The sequence below is a fragment of the Macaca nemestrina genome, chromosome 10 (assembly GCF_043159975.1).
Source record: "Macaca nemestrina isolate mMacNem1 chromosome 10, mMacNem.hap1, whole genome shotgun sequence".
Classification (NCBI taxonomy): domain Eukaryota; kingdom Metazoa; phylum Chordata; class Mammalia; order Primates; family Cercopithecidae; genus Macaca; species Macaca nemestrina.
In genome coordinates, this window is record NC_092134.1 from 37,216,848 (window position 1) to 37,243,990 (window position 27,143).

The 27,143-nt window shown below is 40.7% G+C and overlaps 1 protein-coding gene across 1 annotated transcript in view; it reads left to right on the forward strand.

The window, feature by feature from the left end:
* The first annotated feature begins 644 nt into the window (after positions 1 to 644).
* LOC105483668 (coiled-coil domain containing 38) overlaps positions 645 to 27,143 on the forward strand; it is a 67,499-nt gene continuing 41,000 nt past the window's right edge. Inside the window, exons 1-4 of the mRNA XM_011744641.3 lie at positions 645 to 835; positions 6,718 to 6,768; positions 18,169 to 18,269; positions 20,158 to 20,323. Of these exons, the coding sequence (XP_011742943.1) occupies positions 6,732 to 6,768; positions 18,169 to 18,269; positions 20,158 to 20,323 (304 nt within the window). The 5' untranslated portion in view covers positions 645 to 835; positions 6,718 to 6,731. The remainder of the gene's footprint in view (positions 836 to 6,717; positions 6,769 to 18,168; positions 18,270 to 20,157; positions 20,324 to 27,143) is intronic.

Consider the following 27,143-nt stretch of genomic DNA (forward strand, 5'->3'; position numbering starts at 1 on the left):
CCACAGCAACCGGGGCGGTAAGCATTGCAAGAATGCCAATGAGTAGTAAACCTGATGAGGAATCCTCTCTTTTTTGGTCGTCTTGTCCCGTCCTGAGTAAACGAGATGGAGACTAGTGTCCCTACTTTTCAGATAAGGAAACTGAAGTTTGGTCACCCCGAGAGAGCAAAGTGAGCTGTGTCTATCACGTGGTTATGTGGAAGCGGGTCAAGGGGTGGTGGGGTGAGGGCGCCCAGAGTGTTCGGGAGTGAGGGACGGGAACCTGGGGTACAGCCCCGGAAGGGGGGCAATAGGGGAAACCTCTGCCCAGGGGGTTGGGGTGGGAGCCTGGAGATAGCGCTCCGGGAGAGGGCAGAGTAGGGGAAAGCTGTGCCCAGGGGCAGGGACCGGAGCTTGAAGGTAGAATCCCGGGAGAGGACAGAGTGGGGGAAACCTCTGCCTAGGGTGCTGGGACGCGAGCCTGGAGGCAGAGCCCCGGGAGGGTACTGAGTGGAGGAAACATCTGCCCACAGGTTCTGAGGCGGGAGCCCGGGACTCGGAGGGCCGCGAGCCAAGGGTACCTGGGGGTGGGGAGGAGGGAGATGCGGTAGGGGAGGTGCTCCTGGGTCCGCGCGGGTGCCGCCACCCTGAGGTGGCGGGTGCCGCGCACATATCCGTTGGCCAGCTCCGTTCCGGGATCCGCTACCAGACGGTCCCTGAGATAACGCGGAACCGGGCTGAGGGAGGATAGAGCCGAGACTGGAGGATCGATTGGCACCTCCGCCCACATTTCCCACAACGCCTTTCCGAAGGATAGGTTGGAAAGGCTCCTGGATCCAAACTCAAACTCGTTGAGGTAAAACAGGTTTCAGCTCAGTGTCCGCCCCTCCGGATGCCCCCTCCCACCCCTCAGCAGTGTCTGGTGGGGTCTACAAGCAACTTGCGACCAAAATTGGAGACAGAATCAAGTTTATGGAAGATGGTCTGTGATTCTCAGCCTTGTCGCTTCCTGCTACCAATTGCTATGGAAACACTGCCAGGCACAGGCTTTTGTTTTGAGTCCTTAATTACTTAATTTCGTTTATACACGTTTATTACAACCTCTGTGTTAAGTCTTGTGGAACATACAAAGACAGGAAAGGCGCTTTTCCTGCCCAGCAAAGACTTTACCATAAAAATGATACATGTGGACACAAATAATATACTATAAAAGCAGACTGAGCCTGCAAAACCACAAAATATAAAAATTAATTTCGTGTCATTAAAAACACCTAGAACAGAAAGCAAAAACTCCTTTAGATGACCACAATAAATAGGAATATAATTTAGCTTCATATTATGGCCTATAAAAGAGAGATCAGTTAGGAAATAGAGAGGAAAGATAAAAATTGGAAAATATACAGACAATGTGAGTGAAAGAGACCCTAAAGGTGGGTAGGGGAGGGGGCATCAGAAGATTATTCACAGCTCATAAATACAATCACAAACAGGCTGTGTGTGTGTGTGTGTGTGTGCGTGCGCATAGCTTTTAAAAAGTTTATACATATATATTTCTATGTCTTTAAAAAGAGAAGTAGAAATAGTGGGGAATAGAAACACATAAAGTCACTAATTCACAGAAAAATATTACAATTTTATGTTATAAAATTTCTACTGAAGACTTTAATCAGTTACATTTTGCAATTTTAGGCATATTTGCAGAACTATGCAATTATAGGTATAAAGGATGGGTTAAAACTATAGAAAAATAGAAAGGGTTCAATAAACTTGTCTTAGTCTCGGTTCTGTTTCCTATGAGCTGTTTGACCTTGGGGAATTTATTTACAGTAATTTCTTGAAGCCTCTGTTTTCTCATCCTTATCACAGGGAGAGCTATTTCTACTTTATGGGCTTGTCTGAGTTTTAATTAAAATAAAATATAAATCACTTAGCCCAGTGCCCAGCTCTAAACAAGTAATAGGTATTATTACTATTATTAGTTTATTTTAATCCTGCTGTTTGTCTTGCTGGCCAATTAAGGATTAGATTTCAGCCAATAGCATAATTCCTCTCCTGACTTCACAGACCATGTACTTAAAGCTTGCAAGTTCTGGGTGAGTATAAAAGAAATTATATTTCTTTTTCATAGGTATTTATGTTTGTGAGTGAACTGTGCATCTGATTCGCAGTTCAGACAGACAACATTACCTGATAAGCTCCTGCAAATAGGAGGTTTGCAAAAGCAGAAAGGATGAGTGAATTTCTCTCCTTCGTTACTGTTCAGTGGTTATAGATAGATATGGATGACACATTTTTCATTAGTAATAACCAGCATCCTGATAGCAGCTCTTATAAAGTACTTTTCACATTATCTCACTCATATATGCTGACTCTTTAACCCATCCTTCCTTCCTCTTGACCTCCAGGGTTTTTTTGGTTTTGTTTTTTTTGTTTTTACTTCGCAAAAGGGGCAGTCAGAAATGTCAACAGAAAAGTCCATACTAAACAGCCTGACGCCAGCAGTGCCTTAAAGGTCAAGCTGAAAGTAATTTCCTCATCATTGTGCTGTGCTCTGATCCAGTCAAAAGAGGCAGCGTGTGTCTAAGCAGGCCAAGGACCCAGTGGCTCCTGGCTTTTAGGCAAACAAAAAATTGCTAGCTCTGATCTCTCTACACCATCCAAGGACACAGTTCACAGCCCCCTTTCCTAGTATTTGTCCAAGGTAGGCGGAGAGGAGGTGGGAAAAAAAATGGAAGGGCATTGGGTCTGAGAGAAACGGTCTAAATCCTTATATGCATGTGAAGATAAACATTGCTTTTTTTCTCACATCTAGAAATTCATTTTCATTGGGTTTTAGAGGGGGTTGTTGCAAAAAACAAATAAACTGCTTCGAATAACATCTGGTAGGCAGTGTTATTATTCATTTTATTTAGAGTTGGTTTAGAACCTTAGGACTGGGCCTTATCAAATCCCACTCCTCTTTCCCCACTTCCCTTGGAGGTCGGAATGTTAAGAATCTACATGAAGCTGATTCAGGTCCCCCAGATTTGCACTGATATGGCTGGTAGACTCTTCTCCAGTGACCAGGTTTCAAGAACTTTGATTGGGAGTTTCTTACGAAAAGTAGTTGTTATGCTTCCATTTCAAATGGTGGCAGTTGACAGAGTGGGCCAGAAAGAGGAAGGATCTGGACAATATTTACTTTGAGAAAAGTATAAGGGATCACTTCTTTACAAGCTATGAGCAGGCGCTTTGCATATATTATCTGTGTTTGAAAATTGCAGCAAGCCTGTAAGGAAGGTGTTATTATTCATACTTGATAGAAGATTCTGTGGTGCATTAAGCATAATTCTCCAGACCCAGAGAAAGAGTGAATAAGAGTCAGAGGCAGGAGTTAAACCAACCTGCCCCTAAAGGCCAGGGGCCTTTCCCTAGTGCCATTCCTACTACCCTTGCAATGACACTTGTCAAGGGACCTGACTCACAGACCACATATAATTGTACAGCTATTAAAGGAATACAACAATTAATGGAATCAACCAGCATGGTGTTCACTTGAAAGAGCAGTATACGTTATACCCATGACCCTTTGGATATCTAATAGACATCTCAAATTTCACATGTTCCAAAATGAGCCTCTGATCTTCCCAACTGCCCCTTCCCCCACTGCCTTCTCTGTCCCCATTTATGGCAACTCCATCCTTTCTGCAATCAGTTCTTTATCTCATACTTCACATCCAAACCATCAGCCAATCCTGTAGGCTCTCCTGTCAAAACACATCTAGAATCGAACCACCTCTCACCACTTCCACTGCTATCCCAAGGGACCGCATTATCTCTTGCCCCCCAGTGGCTGTAATCTAATAGATCTCCCTGTGTGACCCTTTTCCCTTTCTACAGTCTCTTCTCAGCTCAGCATCAGAGTGATTCATTGTGTGGTTCCATTTCACTGAGAAAATGACCTCCAGGGCCCTAGTGATCTTGGACTTGTTGTCTCTCTGGCTTCACCTGGTGCTCTCCCCTTTGTTTACTGTGCTTAAGGCCACTGGTCTCCTCACTATTCTTGAAACACACCAGGCACATTCCTCCCTCAGAGTGCACCTCTCCATGCGCTTACACTCCCATAGCACTTACTATGCAACTGAGGCCATCCAAAGGCTGGACATAGTAACTTATCCAACAATACCACAAGGTACACACTATTTGCATCATTCCTCTTGAAAGAAGTGTGAGGATTAAGGGACACAGAGAGAGTCTATGCTGTTAATCATTTAGCTTATGCCACCTCTAAAAAGGATGGCTGGCGGTTATACACCGCCATTTTACATTCCTGATATTTCTGAGCTTTTCATCTTTTTCATCTATTGGAAGTTGGATTTGAACATGTATTTAAGATGTGAATTTTCAGGCATTTGCTATGCAATCCAATTACATTTTCCCTCTCTTTTGGTACAGAGCCTTTGTTTAGCCATCATGCTATTTTTATTTTGCACAACAAAGACATCCACTGACTTTAACATTTTTTCTGATTGGAAAGGGGACTTTATAATCCCTTCCTAAGAATAACTGGTCCTGTTCCTCTCCCTCTCTTTTGTTCACCAACCCTTCATTCATCAATACGGGAATTCATGCATATGAAAGTATAGACGTATAACAATGTCTAGAGACTGCTGATTGCATTTACATGTTATATGAACTATATAAGAGACAGAATAAGAGCAGACATCTGCTCTTAGCAATTGGCTTAGAGGAACAGAGCGTCCAGTTTTTCTGTGAGTGAAAAAGTCCTTGAACCCATGGATAAAGATGCTCATTGCAGAAAGACTTTAAGGATAAAGGGAATGAGAGTGGGAAGGAGAGTGAATTTAGATAGAAGGATCAAAGGAGTGAAAATGTGACAAGAAAGAGGTGATCAGAATCTTAAGAGTGGAGATGAGAACAGAGTGTAAAATTAAGAAAATCTACAAATCTTTAGTATTAGCCATCCAAATTCCAAATACTCATCAACCACAGGTTGTCACCAATTTTTTACCAATCTTTCTTTTCCACCCGTGAGAATGAATGTAATGCCTGTGAAAAAATGTTCGGTCATTTGAAAAAGTATAATATCATTGTTATAGGTTTGTATTCATTTTTTTTCTCTTTTATAAGCTTTAACATAATTTTTAAAAATCTTTGTTTCTATAACCACTGGAACTAAAATCAGATGCTAATTCGTAAATATTAGCACATAATAGTTCTCACTTACTGAGCTGGTCTGTAAGCCAGGCACCCCACTTGGTTAAATCCATTGCCTACTGAATCCTCAAGAAAGCCTTAAGAGGTGTGTCCACTTTATGAAACAGGAAGCAGAGGCTCAGAGATGCTGAGTAATTAAGATGTAGGTTCCATGAAGACAACGGTTTTTGTTCTTCTTTTTGCCTTTTTAAAAATTGCCCCGCCCCTCACACGTAGAACAGTACCCGACACATATTATTTACTCAATAAATGTTTTTTGAATGATACATGAACTTGCTCACACATAAGAAAATACCAAACCAAAATTCAAAAATCAGGCTTCTCCAGAGTCTGTGTTCTGTATCATCTGCTGCTCTGCTTCCAGGATATTTAGCTCTTAAATATAGCTCTTTGAGATTCCTGAGGCACAAATTTAAATGGGCAGCCCCAAATAGAATGTGTTGTCCATTGTTTCTGTTGTGGGCACACTTTTAAATACAAATTCCTGGGTGTCCTTTATCCCTAAAATGAATATATCTTTATTATTTTTCTCATTGTAAGAGTTACACCAGTTCACTGAGAAATTTGAACGATACTGAAAGTATAGAAATCAGAACAAGGATTAGAATAAGGCCAGTGAAGCTCCAGCTTCAGGCACAAAATTTAAGGGGAAAGCAAAAACTCAGTAATCAAAATAAGCAATGTTTTAATTCACTATTTTACATATATAAATTAATGTAAAAAATTCATGATAAATGAAATAACAGAATTTTAAATAGAGACAAATTCTGTAGGCCAGGGTTTGGGTGAGTAGAGTGAGGCACTGGCTCTCAGGGTCACACAAGTACAGGGTCAGATACTGTCTGTATTTACAATTCTGATATTTTGTTCATTATAGACTTTCCTGCATTTATTTGGAATTTTATAAAAATATATTGCATTAACAATTTATCATAATAACTGCAGGCTGTTTTTTTTTTGTTTTGCTTTTGTTTGTTTATTGTGGCAATTCTTAAGTTTTGCAGCTAAGGTTGAGTGCCTCGATCACCTAACCATAATCCCAAACCTAGTAAAAATGAGAGACTGCACCAAATCACATATAATCACGATTCGTGTTTGATGAACAGCATTTCAAAACACCTCTCAGATTTTTCCATGCGTTTTTTAATCCACACTATCCCTACTCTTTTGAAATGTTTTGTTTTTCAATCGATACAATGGACAGAGGTAAATAGTGACTACAGCATCATTTTAAGGGGCCAATTCGTAGTTCATTTTATAGATATACCATAGCTATTTGGTCAACTCTGTATTTATGAAATGACACTGAACAAGCATTATTGCACATGCTTTTTTGGCTGCTTGTCTGATTATTTTCTTGACATAAGATACTAGAATTGAAATTGCTGGGTCAAAGAGTATGAGTGTGCTCACTGCTTTTAAAAGCTATAAGGACTGTTAAGGAGTCACTGGCTGTTGAATTTAGCCCTTTTATATGATATTCATATAATTTTTTTAATGTGTTTTTTTTTCTTTCAACAGGGCCAGGCAACAAAATGTCCTCAAATTTATCGCCAACACTGAATTCTGGAGGTAAAAAGAGATCAATCAATATATTCTTGTTTGGGCCTAGCAATGTTAGGCTCAATAGCAGATTGTGAGCATAAGAAAAGGAGAATGTTACACGATAAATATAAAATGTAATGAGTTTATAAACTACCTGCAGAGAAGATTCTGTTCTACTTTGTAATTCAAAAAAATCTTCAAATCAGAGGGTGCATTAAATTGTCATATTTAGCTAGATTGCCCCAGTCTCTCATGACATAAAACAATTAACTCAATTATTTGTCATAGTCCAGGACATATATAACTAAACTTTATGAAAATCTGCCCTCTTCTTTCCTTTACCATCCTTTCTCATCTCATTCTTCTGCCTATTTTTTATTTTTATTTATTTTATTTTATTTTATTAATTAATTTTTTTGAGTCAGAATTTCGCTCTTGTTGTCCGGGCTGGAGTGCATTGGCGTGATCTCAGTTCACCACAAACTCCGCCTCCTGGGTTCAAGTGATTCTCCTGTCTCAGCCTCCCAAGTAGCTGGGATTACAGGCATGCACCACCACGCCCAGCTAATTTTGTGTTTTTAGTAGAGACAGGGTTTTACCACGTTGGCCAGGCTGGTCTCAAACTCCTGGCCTCAGGTGATCCACTTGCCTCGGCCTCCCAAAGACCTAGGATTACAGGCATGAGCCATCGTGCCCAGTCTCCTTCTGCTTATTTATATGCATACAAGGAATAAGGATTTATTAGTATACAAGGAATTACAATTTTCACTTATAAATCTGACAAAGATTTAACATGTGGATAACACTAAGAGTTTGTTTTTTTTTTTTTTTTTTTTTGAGACGGAGTCTCGATCTGTCGCCCAGGCTGGAGTGCAGTGGCGCGATCTCGGCTCACTGCAAGCTCCGCCTCCCGGGCCGACGCCATTCTCCTGCTTCAGCCTCCCGAGTAGCTGGGACCACAGGCGCCCGCCTCCGCGCCCGGCTAATTTTTTGTATTTTTAGTAGAGACGGGGTTTCACCGTTTTAGCCAGGATGGTCTCGATCTCCTGACCTTGTGATCCACCCGCCTCAGCCTCCCAAAGTGCTGGGATTACAGACGTGAGCCACTGCGCCCGGCCAACACTAAGAGTTTGTAATAGGTAACAGGCACTCAGGCACTCTATAGGCATTCTCTTTAAAGGAATAATTGGCACTATTTGTATTTACAATGTAAAAGTTTGGCTGCAAGTGACAGAAAATATAAAACAACGGTGGCTTAAACATGATAAACGTTTGTTCTCGCTCAGGTAAAGTCTGGATGGAAGCATTCCATACAGAGGTTCACATCAGGGGCCCAACTCTTTCTGGCTTGTTCCTGGGCTATGTTCTTGGTCCAAGAGGGCTGCTTCCACACCAGTGGTCACATCCATATTCCTGCCAGCCAGGAGAAAAGGGGAAGGCGAGGACATGCCCTGAAGTTGCATTCGCCACTTCCACTGACATCCCCTTGGCCAAAACGTAGCCACGTGGTTATACCTGCCTCCAAGGGAGGCTGAGAAATATAGCCTCTACTCTGAATGTTCATTTAGGGTTCTATTCCTATAGAAGAAGGAAGAATGGATATTGGGGGTTCACTAGTAGTCTCTACTCCACTACCATTTTTTTAAAAAAGCATTTAAAAGGAGCCATGTTGAGCATTTATTCTACAGATATGCATACACAAGTGATTAAAAATGCGTGTACAGGAATATTTATTGCAGCATTGTTTACAATAGCAAAAGACTGGAATCAATCATAATATCCATTGGAAAGCGCTGGTTATATAAACTGCAATACATCCAGGGAATGGAATAATGGGATACTAGACAGAGAGCTTCTCTGTCACCCAAGCTGGAGTGCAGTGGCACCATCTCGGCTCACTGCAACCTCCGCCTCCTGGGTTCAAGCAATTCTGGTGCGTCGGCCTCCTGAGTAGCTGGGATTACAGGTGCCCACCATGCCCGGCTGATTTTTGTATTTTTAGTGGAGATGGGGTTTCCCCATGCTGGCCAGGCTAGTCTCCAACACTTGACCTCAGGTGATCCACCCGCCTTGGTCTCCCAAAGTGCTGGGACTACAGGTGTGAGCCACCACACCTGGCCGATGATGCCTTTTTTAATTAAAGGATTTATATTACTTTGTTAAGAACTGTGACAGGGCTGATTTTCTTCTACTTGCAAACTAGTAAGTTAGCTTGCTACAGTTTCCTGGATGCTGACAAGAGATACAAAACCCTTGGGTCAGAGACAAAGGACTTTATTACTCACAACACGACAAGCAGCATGAGTTCTGACATATTTGGTACCAGTACCCTAAGACCCATAGCCTTCTTTTAAGATTAATACAATTATGTATTAACAACATAATATGAATCTTTGAACCCATCAGAATCCACAGACAAGGATCTTCACAAGAAATTACATCCTGATGATAACTACATACCCTATCCCTTGGCTTTCATCCCCTAAGCCAGGCACCATGTTGAAGTCTGTTTAGATTATTTCCTTACTTTTTTATTTGTATGTATAGTTTTATACTGTATACATGTAGTCTTAAAGAGCATAATTTTCATTTTAGTTTTAACTTTTAAAAAAGGATATCTTGTTGACTATCATATTTTAGAACTTTTCAGTTAACATTATATATATATACACATACATACATATTTATTTCAATTTTTTAAAAACAATTGTTTTTATAGACAAGGTCTTGCCATGTTGCCTGTTGCCCAGACTGGTCTTGAATTCCTGGGCTCAAGTGATCCACTTCGGCATCCCAAACTACTGGGATTACAGAAGTGAGTCACCATGCCCAGCCAGCATTATATTTTAAGAGTCATTCATACTGTTGTATGTTTTAGATCATTCATTGTCACTGCTGTACAATATAACAAAATGCAAATATACTATAGTTTACAGTTGATGCTTCTTTGGGTATTTGGGTTGTTTACAGCTTATTGCTATTAAATGGTGCTGCCAATGAACATTCTTGTTCACATCTCCTGGTATACAAGAAAGTTTCTCTTGCATGTATACCTAGGAATAGAGTTGCTGAATCTGACATTAGCCGGATATCCAACTTCAGATAATAATGTCAAAGTGTTTTCCAAAGAAGTTGTGCCAATCACATCTCTACAAGAAATGTGTTAGAGATCCTGTGGAATTATATCCTCTCCAAACACTTGGTATTGTCAAATTTTTTAATGCTTTGCCAATCAAATGGGTGAAATTTGGATCTCATTATGGTCTTTATTTGCATTTCTGATAACTAATGAAGTTGAACAACTCTTCATATGTTTATTGACCGTAAGTGTTTCTTCTTCTGTTAAACGCCTATTTAATACAGTCTTTTTTCTATTTGTCTTTAGGTTGTTAGTGCTCTTTATGTTGATTTGTAGTTTTGTAGATATGGCATATCCCAATTATGTTGTCTGTATAGAGTACAAATATTTTCTCCCAGTTTGAACTTATCTTTCACTTTGTTTATGGTGTCTTTTGATGAGCAAAGTCTTTAATCTTAATGTAGCCGAATTTATCAATATTTTCTTGTATAGTTACTACTTTGTATGTTTTTAAGAAATCCTTCCCTAGCAAAGGCCTAAATGATATAGCCTGTAGGTTCTACTACTTGTTTTAAAGGTTTTTGGGGGACAATTTTATGCTTATTTCATCTGTAGTTAATTTTTGTATGGAGTGTGAGGTAAAGATCCAATTTCCTCTTTTATTCCATGAGAATAACCATCTTCCCCAACTCGTTTTTTGAACAGTCTCTCCTTTCTCCATATGTGGATATGTTCCTGAGATTTCCATTCTAGTCCATTAGTGAATTTGTCTTTCCCTTTGCTGTAGCTCCATAATAATACACAGCAGAGCAATCTCCCTTTCCTGTTCCTCTTGGGAAGGGTTCTCACTATTCTTGTCTCTTGGTTTTCTTTACTAGTTTTAGAATTTACTTATCAAGTTTAGACAAACTCCTGTGGGACTATGTACTTATATTACTGGGAATCCATTGATCATTTGTGGAGAATTGGCATTTTTATGAAATCATGTCTTTCTATCTACAAACATGACTCATCTCTCTATTAATTTAGATCTACTTTAATGTATTTTAAGATTATGTTATGCAGTTAAATCAATTCTGCAGTTTTTCAGTGCCTTTTATATACTAACCTAGCTGCTCAGGGTTCAAATATGAATATATCAGTATGATTGGAGACACTGAAAGCCATGATTTCTAAAAAGATATTTAATATTGATAGGTACTCCAAATATGATTTAAAAAAAAATAAAATCGAGTCCTGAAACAATACAAAAAAATGAAGAAACAAATGGAAGGAAGAAAGGAGGGAAAGAAGGAAGGAAAAATGGGTGCTTGAGGGAAAACACCCCGTATGCAATCCATTAGGGAATTCTGTTTGCTCTCCCTTCAGAAGGTTCTCAGAACCCAACCACTTTTCACCATTTAACTCCTGCCGTGCTGGTCTCAGCCCATTACCTCTTACCTGAACTAGTCTGATCTCAACCCTTGACTCCCGCACTCCAAGTCTCTTCTTATCCAACTACAAAGTATTAAGTAGGTCAGACCACATTCCTTCTCTGTTCAAAGCCCTCCAATGCTTCTCTAGTTTACTGAGGGTCATTGCCAAAGTCTTCAAGACTGCCTACAGGATACTAAGTAATTATCCTTGCTACTACAGTCCCCCTGACCCCATTTATTTCACTCCAGCTACACTAGCCTTTCTTGAACACACACAAGAGATGATCCTGCCTCAGGACCTTTGCACTGGCCGTTGCCACAGCCAGTCCCTCTCTTCGTCAGATATCCACTTGACAGATTCTCTCAACTCCTTTAAATACCACTTGATCAGTGAGACCCATTCTGACCACTCTACTTAAAGTTGCTCAGCCCAGCCCTCCTATATTCTGCTTTATTTTTCCCACAGAATTTTATTACTTTAAAACATATTATAAAAGTTACTTTATTACATTAATGTTTATATTTTCTATTTCCAAACCCCCCACTTCACCTCAGTATAAGATCCTCAAGAGCAGCCATCCTTGTTTTGTTCGCCACTGTAACATCAGTGCCTAAAACAGTACCTGGCACATAGTTGAGGCTTCATAGGCATTTGTTGAATGAATGAATGAGTGGATGAATGAATTAATGAATAAATAGAAGAATTAGGACAAGACAAATACAGTGTCAGTAAGGAGCAAGGCTAAGAAAGGAGTGAGACTGTGTGAGTGTGGTAGACAGAATAATGGCCCCCCAAATGTTTCCACATTCTAATCCCTGGACCCTGTGAATACATTATGTTATGGGGCAAAAGGGACTTTGCAAATGGGTTTAAGTTAATTACCCTGATATGGGAAGGTTATCCTGGATTAGCCAATGGGCCTAATATAATCCAAGAGTCCTTATAAAAGAAGGATCAAAGACAGAGAAGGTGATGTGACAATGGAAGTAGAGACTAAAGTAATGCACTTTGAAGATGGTGGAAGAGACCACAAATGAAGGAATGCAGGCAGCCACTAACAGCTGGAAAAAGAAAGGAAATTGATTCTCACCTGGAACCATCAGAAGTAACACAGCCCTATCAACATCCTGATGTTATGCTCAAAGGACTAATTTCAGACTTCTGGCCTCCAGAAGTATAAGAAAATAAATTCGTATTATTTTAAGCCACTAGGTTTGTGGTAATTTGTTACAGCTGCAATAGGAAACGAATACAGTGAGGCAGAGAACAGAAAGGCTTCTCCCAAGGTTGTTAATTAGTAATGGCAGGGATTTGCAAGGCAACTTAGAGAAGAATATAATAACAAAAGGGAGAGGATTAGAGTTTAGAGTTTAGAGGAGCCAGGATTCAGCTACTAGCATTTGACTTGTAGAACTAAGCAGACCTCTTATTGCTAAAATGGAGTGTTGGAGAGAGTTTGAGCCTAGTGTCCAGTTTGCTCAAGAGCTGGTAGAATGAGACTCTTTGTTGAGGCAGAAGACTATGATTAATGGTGGAATTTGATGTACATTGCAGGTATGGGGTGCTGTAAGGGGTTGAATGCAGACCCCAAAAGATATTTCCACCAACAGCCTGAAAATGTGACATTGTTTGGAAAGGGGGAGCTCTGCAAAAGTAATTAAAGTAAGGATCTCAAGATGAGATCTTCTTGGATTTAGGACAAGTGCTAAATCCAATTACTAGTGTCCTTATAAGAGAACAGAAAGGAAGATTTGAGATACAGACACTCAGAGGGGAAGGTCATGTGAAGAATGGAGGAACAGATTGGAATGATAGATCTACAATCCAAGGAATCCCAGGAATTTCACTACCAGAAGCTAGGTGAAAGTCATGGAACAGATTCCCCCTCAGAGCCTCCAGAAGGAATCAATGGTGCTAACACCTTGATTTTGAACTTCTGGCCTCCAGAACTGTGAGAGACTACATTTCTGTTGTTTTAAGCCACGCTGTTTGTGGTAATCTGCTACAGCAGCCCTAGTCTTCTGTGACTAGGAAAGAAATACAGGGAGAAGGGTTACCTAGGGGCTAGTTCATGTGGTGAGTTTATAATATAGGAAATTTGGTGTAGCGGGTTGAATGGCGGCCCTCCAGAAATGGTTGGCCTTCCTATTCTAACCTCTGGAACCTGGGAATATGGCCTTATTTGGGAAAAGGATCTTTGCAAATGTAATTAAGATAAGGATCTCAAGATGAGATCCTCCTGAATTTAGGGTGGGCCCTAAATTCAATGATAAGTGTCTTTAGAAAAGAAAGAAAAGGAGAAGGCCATGTGAAGTTGGAGGCAGAGGTTGGCGTTATCCAGCCAATGAATGTCTAGAGCCATGAGAAGCTAGAAGTGTGGAAGGATCCTCCCCTAGAGGCTTCACTGAGAGAACATGGCTCTGCCAACACCTTGATTTCATATATCTGACCTCCAGAATGGAGAGAATACATTTCTGTCATTCTAAACTACTAATTTTGTGATATCTTATTATGGAAACAAGAGGAAACTAATACACTTGGTGTTCAGAAATTTAATTTTCTTCTATTTCTCTGTAACTGAAATAAACTCAGCTTTGAACTTGGAGGGACAAAAATATCATCTTGTCAATTCCAAGACACTTAAACTTGGTCAGTAGAGATTTTAACTCAGGCTTTAAAGATTTTAAGACACTTGGGATAGGGCAGAATCTAAGTTTGTAGAGTTTCTCTTGGAAGAAGAGAAGGCTGATCGGGGAAGAGGTGTCCAGCCCATCAATAACTCATCCCCTGGAGGACAACGGTGGCTCCATATTGGGATGTCTGGGGCCCAGTTCTGGCCTGGGAGTGATGGTATATAAGGCATAGGTCCACAGACTCTGGAAACACCACTGTATTAGCCAGAGCTCTCCAGAAAAACAGAACCAATAGGAAGGAGATTTCCTATGAGTAATTGGCTCATATAATTATGGAGGCTGAGAAGTCCCATGGTTTGCCATCTACAAGCTGGAGACCCAGGAGAGCTGGTGATGTAATTCCATCAGACTCAGAAAGCCTGAGAAGCAGGGGAACTGATGGTGTGAGTTCCAGTCTTAGCATAGGAGAAGATGAGATGAGATGTCCCAGTTCAAGCAGTGAGGCAGAAAAGAAGAGGTGACTTCCTAATTCCTCAGGCTTTTCTACTCAGACCCTCAAGAGATTGCATGAGACCCACCCACATGGATGAGGGCAGTCTACTTAACTGAGCCCACCAGTTCAAATGCTAATCTCACCTGGAAATACCCTCACAGACACACCCAGAAATAATGTTTCATCTGGGCACCCATGGCCCAGTCAAGTTGACACACACGATTAACCATCACAGGCACCCGGCCCCACATCCTTTTGGGTCCTCAATCTCTGTTGCTCCCTCCTGGTCTCCAGCCTGCTGGCTTTGCGCATCCACACTCCTGCTGTCCCAGAGTCCAGCTGCCTGGACCCACCCTCAGCTGTTTCTACTTCATGTTTTTAAGGCCTAAAATTTTATGTGCTGCCTTGACATATTTCAGCCTCACAGGGCCCCAAAAGCCTAACCATAAATCCTCCTGCTGTTGCCAAATATGATCTCCACCTACCAGGAAAGTCTGCCTGCCTAGCTAGTTCCTCTATCAACTGGACCAGCTGCATTCCACCTGGTCTTCAGCCTAATGGGTTTCACTGCACTGTCAGCCATGAAATTATTCAAACAAGTCAATCACATCCTCCTGTGGGGACCAGGGGACACCTCAGCCTTTTGTTACTACAAAGTTGCCTCCCACCACTGGTGATTCACTGTGCTCCTGAACGCAGTTCCCATGTGGCCCTGCATTGCAGGCAGCATTCTCCTCCCCCAGACTATGAGTATATATGACTTATAAATTGCTCTCAGTCTCATCTGTCCAGTGGTGGGTATCATGTGTTCAGCCATCTCATAGTATTTAGGATGGGGGATCCCTCCATCACCATCAGGGTGAATAGGAGATGATCAGAGTACTCTGTGTTGAATCCAAGACTTCCACTCTGCAATTTTCTTTCCCTCTAACCCATGACTTACAGAAAAATGTCTGGAGTTTCTATAATCCCAGCCACTCCCACTTTCTATGCTAAATCCTTGAGCAAATGGCTGCTTCTCAGGTAGACTTTAAGCTCCAGTCCATTAATTCCTTAAACTTTGGTCCACTAGCTCTTAGCCCTGGATATACATTACAGCCACCTGGGGGACTCTCAAAATATTCCAGTGCTGATGTTTCCTTGACCAATTAAGTCAGAATCTCTGGAGTTTTGTGGAGCCAAAGTGATTCTAGTGATTTGGGGCGAGAATCATTGAGTTTCTTCACAGGCCCTCTGCTTGCTGGGAGGATGTGGAGTCTTTTTGTGAGGCTTAGGTGGAAAGGGATGTGGGGTATGGGTTGGGGAATGTGTCCTCAGGAATCCTCTTCCTATCTCTGATTTAAGGTGTCAACTCCAGGCTCCCAGTATTCTTGGTCATATGGTTTGGCTCTGTGTCCCTACCCAAATCTCATCTCAAATTAGAATCCCCCCACATGTAAAAGGAGGGACCTGTAATCTCCACGTGTTGAGGGAGGGAGGTGATTGGATGGTGGGGGCGTTTTGCCCCATGCTCTTGTGATAGTGAGTGAGTTCTCACAAGATCTGATGGTTTTATATGTGTTTGGAAATTCCTCCTTCATGTTTCTCTCTCCTGCCACCTTGTGAAGAAGGTGCTCGCTTGCCCTTAGCCTTCTACCAGGATCGTAAGTTTCCCGAGGTCTTCCCAGCTATGCAGAACTGTGAGTCAGTTAAACCTCTTTCCTTTGTAAACTACCCAGTCTCAGGGAAGTTCTTTATAGCAGTGTGAAAATAGACAAATACACTTGACTTTCATTATTGATTTTGAACACCAAGATTTCCATCGTGCCACATCCCAAGAATTAGAAAGTAAGAAATAAGAAATAAAGAGAGAGAAAGATTTTTTTTGTCATATCAAATGTTATAAATAAAAACAGGAAGTCCACGCAGAAATTCAGCTGACTTTTCTTTTACCTTTTTAATGGCCAGCCTTCATTTTTTATTAAGAGTACGAGTCCATGGTTTTTAGTGTATGCAAACATATGTGAAACAATCACTACAGCCAATTTTAGAACATTTTCACTCATTCAAAAGAAACCTGCATCCCTCAGCCATCAATCCCTAGGCCCCATCCACCCTCCAGCCCCAAGCAACCACTCATCTATTTTCTATCTCCATGAATATGCCTATTCTGGATATTTTATATAAATAGAATTATACAATGTGTGGTCCTTTGTTACTGGCTTCTTATACTCAACATGTTTCCAAGGTTCATCCACGTTGTAGCATGTATTGTATTTCATTCCTTTCTCTGGGCAAATAAGAGTTCCTTGTATGGAAATATTGCATTTTGTTTATCATTCATCAATTGATGGATATTGTATTAATCTGTTTTCATGCTGCTAATAAAGACATACCCAGGCTGGCTAATTTATAAATGAAAGAAATTTAATGAATTCACAGCTCCACATGGCTGGGAAGGCCTCACAATTGTGGTGGAAGGTGAAAGAGGAGGAAAGTCACATCTTACACCTTGGCAGGCAAGAGTGTGTGCAGGGGAACTCCCCTTTATAAAACCATCAGATCTCATGAGACTTATTCACGATCATGCAGCAGCACAAAAATGAACCCCTCACCATGATTCAATTGCTTCCCACTGGGTCCCTCCCATGACACGTGGGAATTATAGGAGCTAAAATTCAAGATGAGATTTGGGTGGGGACACAGCCAAACCATATCAGATGTCTAGGTTGTCTCTATTTTTTGGCTATTATAAATAATATTGCTCTAAATATTCATGTACAAGTTTTTGTGAGCACCTATGCTTTCATTTCTTTTTGGTATATCCTAGCAGTAGAATTTCTAGGTCATGTGGCAATTCTATGTTCAACTTTTTAAGGAACTGCCAGATTGTTTTCCAAAGTGACTGCCCCACTTAAACATTCCTTCTAGGAGTGTATTTGGGTCCATTTTCTCCACATGCTCTCCAGCACTTTGTATTATCTTTGACTTCTTTTTTTAAGATTCTCTAATCTGGGCAGAGGCTCTCCTTCAGGGTAGTGGCTTTATCTGTTGCTGTTGAAATGGAGGTGTAAGGGTAATGGTGGCATATGTGTAGTGGTGAGAAGAAACATATTAATATCTCAAGATTTTATCCTATTATTTTGGTAAAGACCTCCTTATTTTATCAACTCATTCCTCATGAAGCAGTAAGAGATATGTCAGCGCTGTGGGAAACAGACAGAGACACTGTGGCTCCTACCCAGGAGATGTGGAAGCAAGGCTGTCTGCATTCTACTGTTAAAGCAAACTAAATATGGCCTGAGAAGGACTCTGTACTTCTATATTTGAGTCCTTGGGAACGAACTGCTACCTAACTTAATAGACAGACAAAATTGAAACCCTAACTTAGAAGTATGCCCTGTAACAATAGCTGAGTCTTGGCCTAATCCCAGCAGCCGTACTTCAACCACTGATACACTACTGAGTGTTCAAACTGTGTTCAAATAAGGCAAACGCTGAGCTGTAACCAATCCAGCTGTTTCTGTACCTCACCTGAGATTTCTGTGCCTCACTTCCCTTTTTTTATCTATAAATTTGTTCTAACCATGAGGCATCCCTGGAGTCTCTGACTCTGCTGTGATTCTGGGGGCTGCCCAATTCACAAATCGTTCATTACTCAATTAAACTCCTTCAAATTTAATTTGGGCAAAGTTTTTCTTTTAACATTACCTTCTCAGAGACCCCTGCATCCCATTCATTGCACCCTGGCTGGTGGGAGACTTACTATTCTGGTCAGTAGAGGAAGGATGACAGAATTCATTCATTCATTCTTTCTTTTTTAACAGATAAAGTAAAGGATGGCTCAATCAAAGAGGACAGGCCTTATAAGATCTTTTTCAGAGATCTCTTTCTTTTCAAAGAAAATGAAATGGAAGCAAAGAAAACGGTAAGGTTTAATTAAAATCACAACCTCAATTAATGTTAGAATCATATCCACTTATATATTGCTCTTATGAACTTTGCTGGGCTAAGACATGGAGTCAACTAGACACAGGTGGTGTGTGCCTCACATCATGATGGGGAGACAGTACGAACACAAATGACAGAAAAACATCCAGCTGACAGTAGGCACCGCGAAGATCGCCACCTAATGGAGGAAGAGAGATACACCACAGCAGTCCAGTAGGACAAGTATGGCACACTGTCCTTCATTGATTCCAACACCCACATTTCCACATTTTTTACATTTCTGAAATTGGTATCTAGCTTCCATAGATGGGATGTCATATATCACTGGCCGTGAGTAAAATAATAGCACATCTTACAATAAGTGGCAACTCAGAGTGGAGGAAATACAGTAACAGAGGCATGCCAAGGAAATAGAGAGAAAGGGGTGTTCATCTTTGTTGATGAGAAGATGGAAAAAAGGGTGTTAGAGGTAAGGAGATAAAAGGAGGTGGGTCTTCAAGAATCAGATATGGATAAGACAATGTATATGTGTGTGCTGGGGAAGGAAGAAGGGATGAAAGTGGAGGAGGGGGTGTTGTTTTCAAATTATGTGGTATGAAGCTAGATCAATGATAAGGCTAACTTTCCCACTGTGCCTTGCAGAGTTAATCTCACCACTGGTGTGGTCATCACACCTACATCGCCTGGTTCACATTTCAGTAGATTTACTTTCTTTTTTCCCAGAGGTAAAAGTTGATTACAGGACTTTGTCTACCCTAATTAAGATAGGGAAATTATCTACAAATGCTCAACAACAGACTCATCTGTATGTGATGGTTCCTCAGCATGTGTTGTATGGTTTTGTGGAATATACTTAAAATTAAATTAAGAGAAGATGAATGAAATCACAAGCCTAATTTTTAAATATCTACTGGGAAGATCCCTTTCCTCTCAAGTTTTTAATTCCACAGAACCAACCCTTAGAATTTCCTTTTTTTTTTTTTTGACAGTCTTGCTCTGTCACCCAGGCTGGAGTGCAGTGGTGTGGGCTCGGCTCACTGCCACCTCCACCCCCGGGTTCAAGTGATTCTCGTGCCTCAGCCTCCTGAGTAGCTGGGACTGCAGACACCCATCACCACGCCTGGCTAATTTTTGTATTTTTAGTAGACATGGGGTTTCTCCATCTTGGTCAGGCTGCTCTTGAACTCCTGACTTCAGGTGATCTGCCCACCTTGGACTCCCAAAGCGCTGGGATTACAGACATGAGCCACTGCACTCAGCCTAGAATTTCCAAATTTTAACTGCATTTTGAGCAAGACTAAATTGTGAAAATGAAGCTGAGAGGACATTTTCCAGTCTTGTATTTGTGATGTACATATTTAATGAAAGTTAAATGGTCTCAGCTTCATATGAGAAGGAAATTAAAACAACACACATTCCTTCAAAGAGAAGAATGTGGGGTTGTTGTTTTAATGTTAAGATTTTTGTTGCGGCCGGGCGCGGTGGCTCACGCCTGTAATCCCAGCACTTTGGGAGGCCGAGGCGGGCGGATCACAAGGTCAGGAGATCGAGACCACCGTGAAACCCCGTCTCTACTAAAAATACAAAAAAAAATGAGCCGGGCGCAGTGGCGGGCGCCTGTAGTCCCAGCTACTCGGGAGGCTGGGGCAGGAGAATGGCGTGAACCCAGGAGGCGGAGCTTGCAGTGAGCCAGGATCGCGCCACTGCACTCCAGCGTGGGCGACAGAGCAAGACTCCGTCTCAAAAAAAAAAAAAAAAAAAAAAAAGATTTTTGTTGCAAATGTTATTTTCATATATGATCACTAATTTTAAGATAACATACTTTGGTATATTAAAAATTCTTTCCAACTTTTCCACTTGGGCAGGAAAAACTTATGAACCATAACATGAAAGTCTACCAGAAAACTACTTTTTCATCCAGAATGAAGAGTCGTTCATACCTGAGCCAACTAGCTTTCTACCCTAAAAGGGGTGGTAGGTCATTTGAAAAGTTTGGGCCAGGTCCTGCTCCGATTTCTAGATTTCTAGAAGGTGAGTTGAAATTACTCTTTAAGGACATCATTTTGAATATTTACTATTAATGTCAGGTTTGGGAGCTTTGTTGGAGGGTGATTAAAACAGACAGTATGCTCTCTTATAATGGTAAGGGAGTCTTAGTAAATGGGGATTGAGAGTTAGGAGAAACTCTATGTTAAATAAGGAAACATGCTTTTCCAAGATGACTATTACTCATTTTCATAACCGTCCATCCAGGAAGACAGTTACTGCCAAAAGAATATAGTATTAAAGTTTGCAAAAGTGGATAAAATATAAAGGTAATAACTCTGGCCATTCACACTCAGTTCTAGATGTCAAACTTAGAAAGTTTCTAAAGATAAAAAAGCCTTGATATCCAAGCCATAGAACTCATGCATCCAGAATGAGGACGCTAATAAAATTAAATGAGCTTACCTGATGTTGCAAATACCTAATCTGGTTTTAGTGACCTTTGGAGGCAACATGTTAAAATACTGCAAGATGATAATTACTGCTCAACAAAAGAAGGCAATCTGATTATCAAAAATGTCATAGGTGTAACCTACTTGTCAAACCAAGTAGTACCTATAAATGAGATAGAAAGTAATTTGAAGTTAATGAAAATAAAGTGATTAATGCTAGGATGATGGAGTAATAAAATCTTCCCCCAAAATGAATGTTTTCCAAATTTTTAAAATAAAAAGTTTAAAATAAGAAAGGAAAGAAGGAAGGAAGGAAGGAAAGGAGGGAGGAAGGAAGGAAAGAAAGAAGGAAGGAAGGGAGAGATGGAGGAAGGAAGGAAGGGAGAGAAGGACATACATCATGCTGTGATAACTTAAAAAAAAATTTCTCTGGATCCCAAAGCCGATGCATTTTCCCAAACTGTAAAAAAATTTTTCAGAGAACAAGCAAACCACTTAGGGAAGGGCTTTGGATTCAATAATTAATGTAGGAAAAGGAAGCCATGTTAACTTATTCAGAAGAGCTTCCAGGTGCATATATAATTGTATGTCAAAGCAGCAAATGATAGGCAGCAAGGTGATGCCAGGGCCTGTACCACAAGTTCTAGGGCATATCTGTGTTCAATCACATGCCTCATAATTTGCCTATGTAGAATAGTAAACCTTAGGTCATCAAAAGCATTTACAATTACATGTGATATGTTTTAGAAAGAGTTATACACCAAGTGGCTGGTTTAAAAAACCCAGGACACTCCAGCAGTTCTTAAATAACTCAAAAATATGGCTTTGCAGATGACCCCATTCGGCAGAATTGCTATTTAACAGAGAGATTACTGGTCTCTTAAGAGTAGATGTCTTGGATTAATTTTGGGTACGAAGGGAAAAAAAAGTAAATGGCATAGGGTCAACTCTTCAAAAGGAAACAGTAAAATGGTTTGGCATCATCTAAGGCAATCTGGGCTCTGTCAGCAATGGAAACCAGGTTGTCAGTTTCTGCCAACTGCACAGATAAGCAATTTGGACATTTTAACTTAAAATATACAAGTCACCCTCAGACTGTATATCCAATCAGGAGCTGATTTGAGTGAAACCCTTACTCCTTAACCTTGTATCCCCTGCCTGAATCCTGATTGAAAACAAACCTACATGAAAGCAGAATGAGCAAGCAACCACACGCTGGGAGGTTAGGTGACTTTATTTTTTGTGTACGCAGTAGTGGCAAACTGCTCGGTCCCCATCAAAGAAATCACACGCATGACTAAGTGTCAGAGACAGATCGGTTCGCCTCCGTGAGAGAAGTGCCATTTCCATCTTCGCACAGCTAGCAGCCTGACTCTGGTTTTGCTCTCAAAGCACAACACCTGGGATAGCTGCAGGACTCTCTGTTGCAGTATTCTATGTCCTCAAATCTCTCAAACTGGTCTTTACACCCCCAGAGAGTGGTGGAGGTGCCCTCAGGTCTAGGAATGCTAGTGCGTTGGGCAGGGTTTTATTATTCTTGGCCACTTGATTCAAAGATCTGCCTGACAGCTAGAATAGCCAAAACAGGAAACTTACTATAACGAGTCTACTTAGAGTTGAAGAATAAAATTCTATCAACTCACCCAGCTAGTACCATGTCAAAGTAGGCTGAAATGGTGAATATGGCTCTAATATTTAGTAAGCTGACAGCACAGGATTTTTTCCGATCTTGAAGTTTATTTTCAATTTGGCCAACCCATCAGAAGTGATCAAATGAAAGCTACAGTAAGCAGTTTCATTCTTTTCTTCTATTAAAAATGTTTGAGTAAATGGAACCTGAACCTAACCAAGTAAATATGAGGATTGAAGACCATGTTCGATAACACCATGAGGATACATTATGTCAGATCGATTACATGGGAAATTCTACAGAGAAATGGACCTCATTTCTTGAACAAATGAATGGCATGGGAAAAAAAAAGTTAGTGTGTGTAGGGTGTAAGGTGTGGAGAGCAGGGGTGGCTGTTGTAGATTAAAAAGACACTTTAGGATCCTTACCATAAAATGTTTAGATTTTAATTTTTAAAACTCCAAAAAGGTATTTTTAAGACAACTGGGAAGATTTGAATGCAAGCTGGGTATAAAATGACACCAAGGAATAGTTCATTTTGTTAGGGCTGATGGTGGTATTATGGTTATAATTTAAAACTTTTTATGGGCTAGAGTTACATATTAAAATATTTATAGATGAAATGATACAAAGGCTTGAATTTGCTTTGAAATACTCCAGTGAGGGAGACATTAAGGAGGGTGACAATAAATGAGACAAGATTGGTAAAATGTCGATAATGTTGAAGTAGGTGACAGGTACATGGGGGAACCTTATATGGCTCTCTACTTTGAATGTCAGTGATTCCCATAATATAAAGTATTTTTGTTTTGTTTCGTTTTTGAGACAGAGTCTTGCTCTGTCACCTAGGCTGAAGTGCAGTGGTGCAATCTTGGCTCACAGCAACTTCTGTCTCCCGGGTTTAAGCAATTCTCGTGTCTCAGCCTCTGAGTAACTGGGACTACAAGCACATGCCACCACACCTGGCTAATTCTTTGTATTTTAGTAGAGACAGGTTTTTGCCATGTTGGCCAGGGAGGTCTTGAACTCCTGGCCTCAAGTAATCCACCCGCGTTGGTCTCCCAAAGTGCTGGGATTGGATGTGAGGGCGATCTGGCTGTGACATCTGTCACCCCATTGATCACCAGAGTTGATTTGGCTGATGTGGCTAGCTAGGCAGGTGTCTGATTCCGCCCTCACCCCTCCATGTGCATCCCTCCCAAAGCTGCGCCCTCAGTCAGAGAGGACGACCATCCCCGATAGGGGAGGACCGGTCTTCCGTCAAGGGCATAGGAAGCTGCACTCCCCTGCTAACACCTCTAAACAAGCTCCCAAAGTGCTGGGTTTACAGGCATGGGCCACCACGCCCGGCCTAAAGTTTTAAAGTCTATTAAAAAGACAGCTGTGTGATAAGTGCTGACAGATTTCATATATATTTTATTTAATCCTCAACAAAACATCGTTAAATATTTTTGCCTCCTCTTTGTGTCTGATGAAAGTGGCTCACGGAGTCTGTCACTGATTCGAAGTCTCTCAGGGGGTGGAGAATTCAAGCCAAGAACTGTCTGACTCCAAAGCTTGTTGTTTGTTACCTCCCAATTAACATTATTAATGATCATAATAGTCATTGTTACCATTATTAACCTTGAGAAATTAAATGATTACGCATCCCAATTGTATTTTTTAAATAATAGCCAGTAACAATTATTAAGAAATTACTGTGTGTTTTTGTAATATATTATGTCATTTTCCTCTTACAACACCATGATGAAGCAGTGTATCTTCCCAGGCTTACTTATGCTTTGGTAATAAACCACTCCTAAATTTCAGTGGCTTCCAATAATAGAGGTTTAATTATCCTTCACATTCCAACATGGGTGCTTTTCACTGGGTCTTCTGCTGAAAGAACAGTTCCTGTCTGGGATGTTGCTGGAGTTAGCAAAGGGAGAAAGGAGAGAAACAGGTGGTGGTTCTTGAAGCTTCTTCCTGGAGGCAACATAAATCCCATCCAATCCCATTTCCTGGGCTGAATCTGTCAACAGGCAAGCCTGACATCAACTTAGTGGGGAAACAGAATCCTCTCACAGAGAGGGGCAGCAAATATTTGGGAACAATAACATAATCAGCCATAGGCAGTATCCTCATTTCACAAATGAGGAAACTGAGGCATGGAGAGACGGTAATTTACTCATGTTCCCACAGCTAGTAAGAGGTGAAGGTGAAATGTGACCCAGGACAACGTGGGCCTCCTAGGCAGCACAGGCTCACAGGTTACTTGGAAATATTGTTTCCTTTCTACTTCTATTTGCATTTTTTTGCTTTTATTATTACTTTTTGAGACAGGTTCTCACTTTGTCACCCAGGCTTGAATGTAGTGGCATGATCATGACTCACTACAGCGTCGACCTCCTGGCTCAAGTGATCCTCCCACCTCAGCCTCCCCTCCCAAGTAGCTGGGACAAAGGCACACATGACCACACCTGGCTAATTTTTGTATATTTTTGTAGAGACAAGGCTTCGCCATGTTGTCCAGGTTGGTCTCAAACTCCTGGGCTGAAGTGATCCACCTACTTCAGCCTCCCAAAGTGCTGGGATTATAGGCATAAGCCACTGCTCCTGGCCCTGCTTTTATTACTATTTTTAATTGACCCCATAATAATCATGCATATTGATAGGGTACAGTGTGATGTTTCAATACATGTATACAATGTGCCATAATCAAATTGGAGTAATTAGCATATTCATCACCTCAAACATTTATCATTTATTTGTGTTGGGAATATTCAAAAATCCATTCTTCTAGCTATTTTAAAATATGTACAAACTATTGCTAGCTATAGTCACCTTACAGCACTATAGCACACTAGAACTTACTCCTGTTGTCTAGCTGTACTTGTGTGCTGTTAACCAACCTCTTCCTATCCCACCACCCCTATCCTTTCCTGCTTCTAGTGACCACTATTCTGCTCTCTACTTCTATGAGGTCAACTTTTTTAGCTTAGGAGTGAATATTTAAATTCTTAAATTTTAGATTCAGGGGATACATGTGCAGGTTTGTTATGAGGGTATGTTTCATGATGCTGGGCTTTGGGCTTCTACTGACTGCATCACCAAGATAGTGAACATGGTACCCAATAGGAAGTTTTTCAACCCTTGCTCCCCTCCTCCCTCTCTGCTTTAGGAGGCCTCAGTGTCTATTTTTGCTATCTTTATGTCCATGTGTACTCAATGTTTAGCTCCCACTTACAAGTGAAAACATGCAGTATTTGCTTTTCTGTTTCTGTGTTAATTCACTTAGGAGAATGACTTCCAGCTCTACCTATGTTGCTGCAGAGGACATTATTTTATTCTTTTTTATGGCTGCATAGTATTCCATGGTATACATGCACCACATTTTCTTTATCCAGTCCACTGTTGATGCGCACCTAGGTTGAGTCTCTGTATTCGCTATGGTTAACATTGCTGTGATGAACATACAAGTGCATGTGTCTTTTTGGTAGAACAATTTATTTTTTGGGGGGTAGGTACCAGTAATGAGATGGCTGGGTTGGATGATAGTTCTATTTTTAGTCTTTGAAAAACCTCCAAACTGCTTTCCACATGGGGCTGAATTAACAATGTATTCCCATCAACAGTATACAAGCATTCCCTTTTCTCTGCAACCTAGTCGTCTGTTATTTTTTGACTTTTTAATAATAGGCATTCTGACTGGTGTGAGATGGCATCTCATTGTGATTTTGATTTGCATTTCTCTGATGATTGGCAATGTTGGGCATTCTTTCCAGTTTATTGGATGTCACTTGTGTGTCTTATTTTGCCTACTTTTTAATGTGTTTTTTTGTTGTTAATTTGTTTAAGTTCCTCATAGATTCTCGATATTAGGCCTTTGTCGAATACATAGCTTGCAAATATTTTCTCCTATGCTATAGGTTGTCTGTTTAGTCTGTTGATAGTTTGTTTTGCTGCACAGAAGCTCTTTAGTTAAATTAGGTCTGAAATGCCAATTTTTATTTTTGTTGCATTTCGTTTTGAGAACTTTGCCTAGGCCAGTGTTCAGAAAAGTATGTCCCAGGTTTTCTTTTGGGATTTCTTTTTATAGTTGGAGGCCTTACATTTAAGTCTTGAATCCCTCTTGAGTTAATTTTTGTATATGGTAAGAGGAAGGGGTCTAGTTTCATTCTTCTACATATGGCTAGCCAGTTTTCCCTGCACCATTTATTGAAAAGGGGATCCTCTCCCCATTGTTTATTTTTGTCAGTTTTGTTGACAATCGGTTGTAGGTGTGTAGCTTTATTTCTCAGTTTTCTATTTTGTTCCATTGGTCTCTTTTTGTACCAGTACCATGCTGTTTTTGTTACTGTAGTCTTGTAGTATAGTTTGAAATCAGGTAATATGATGAGTCCAACTTTGTTCTTTTTGCTTAGGATTACTTTGGCTATTTGGGCTCTATTTTGGCTCCATGTAATTTTTATTTTATTTTTATAAATTATTTATTAATTTAGAGACAGTGTCTTGCTCTGTCCCCCAGGCTGAAGTGCAGTGGCATGATCATAGCTCATTGTAACCCTGAACTCCTAACCTCAAGCAATCCTCCTGGATTAGTCCCGTGAGAGGCTAGGACTATAGGCATGCACAACCATGCTCAGCTAATTTTTTAATTTTTTTGTAGAGATGGGTTTCTTGCTGTGTTGCTCAGTCTGGTCTTGAACTCCTGGCCTCAAGCAATCCTCCCACCTTGGCCTTTCCAAGTTTTGGGATTACAGGCATGAGCTACCATGTCCAGCCTGAATTTTAGAAAGATTTT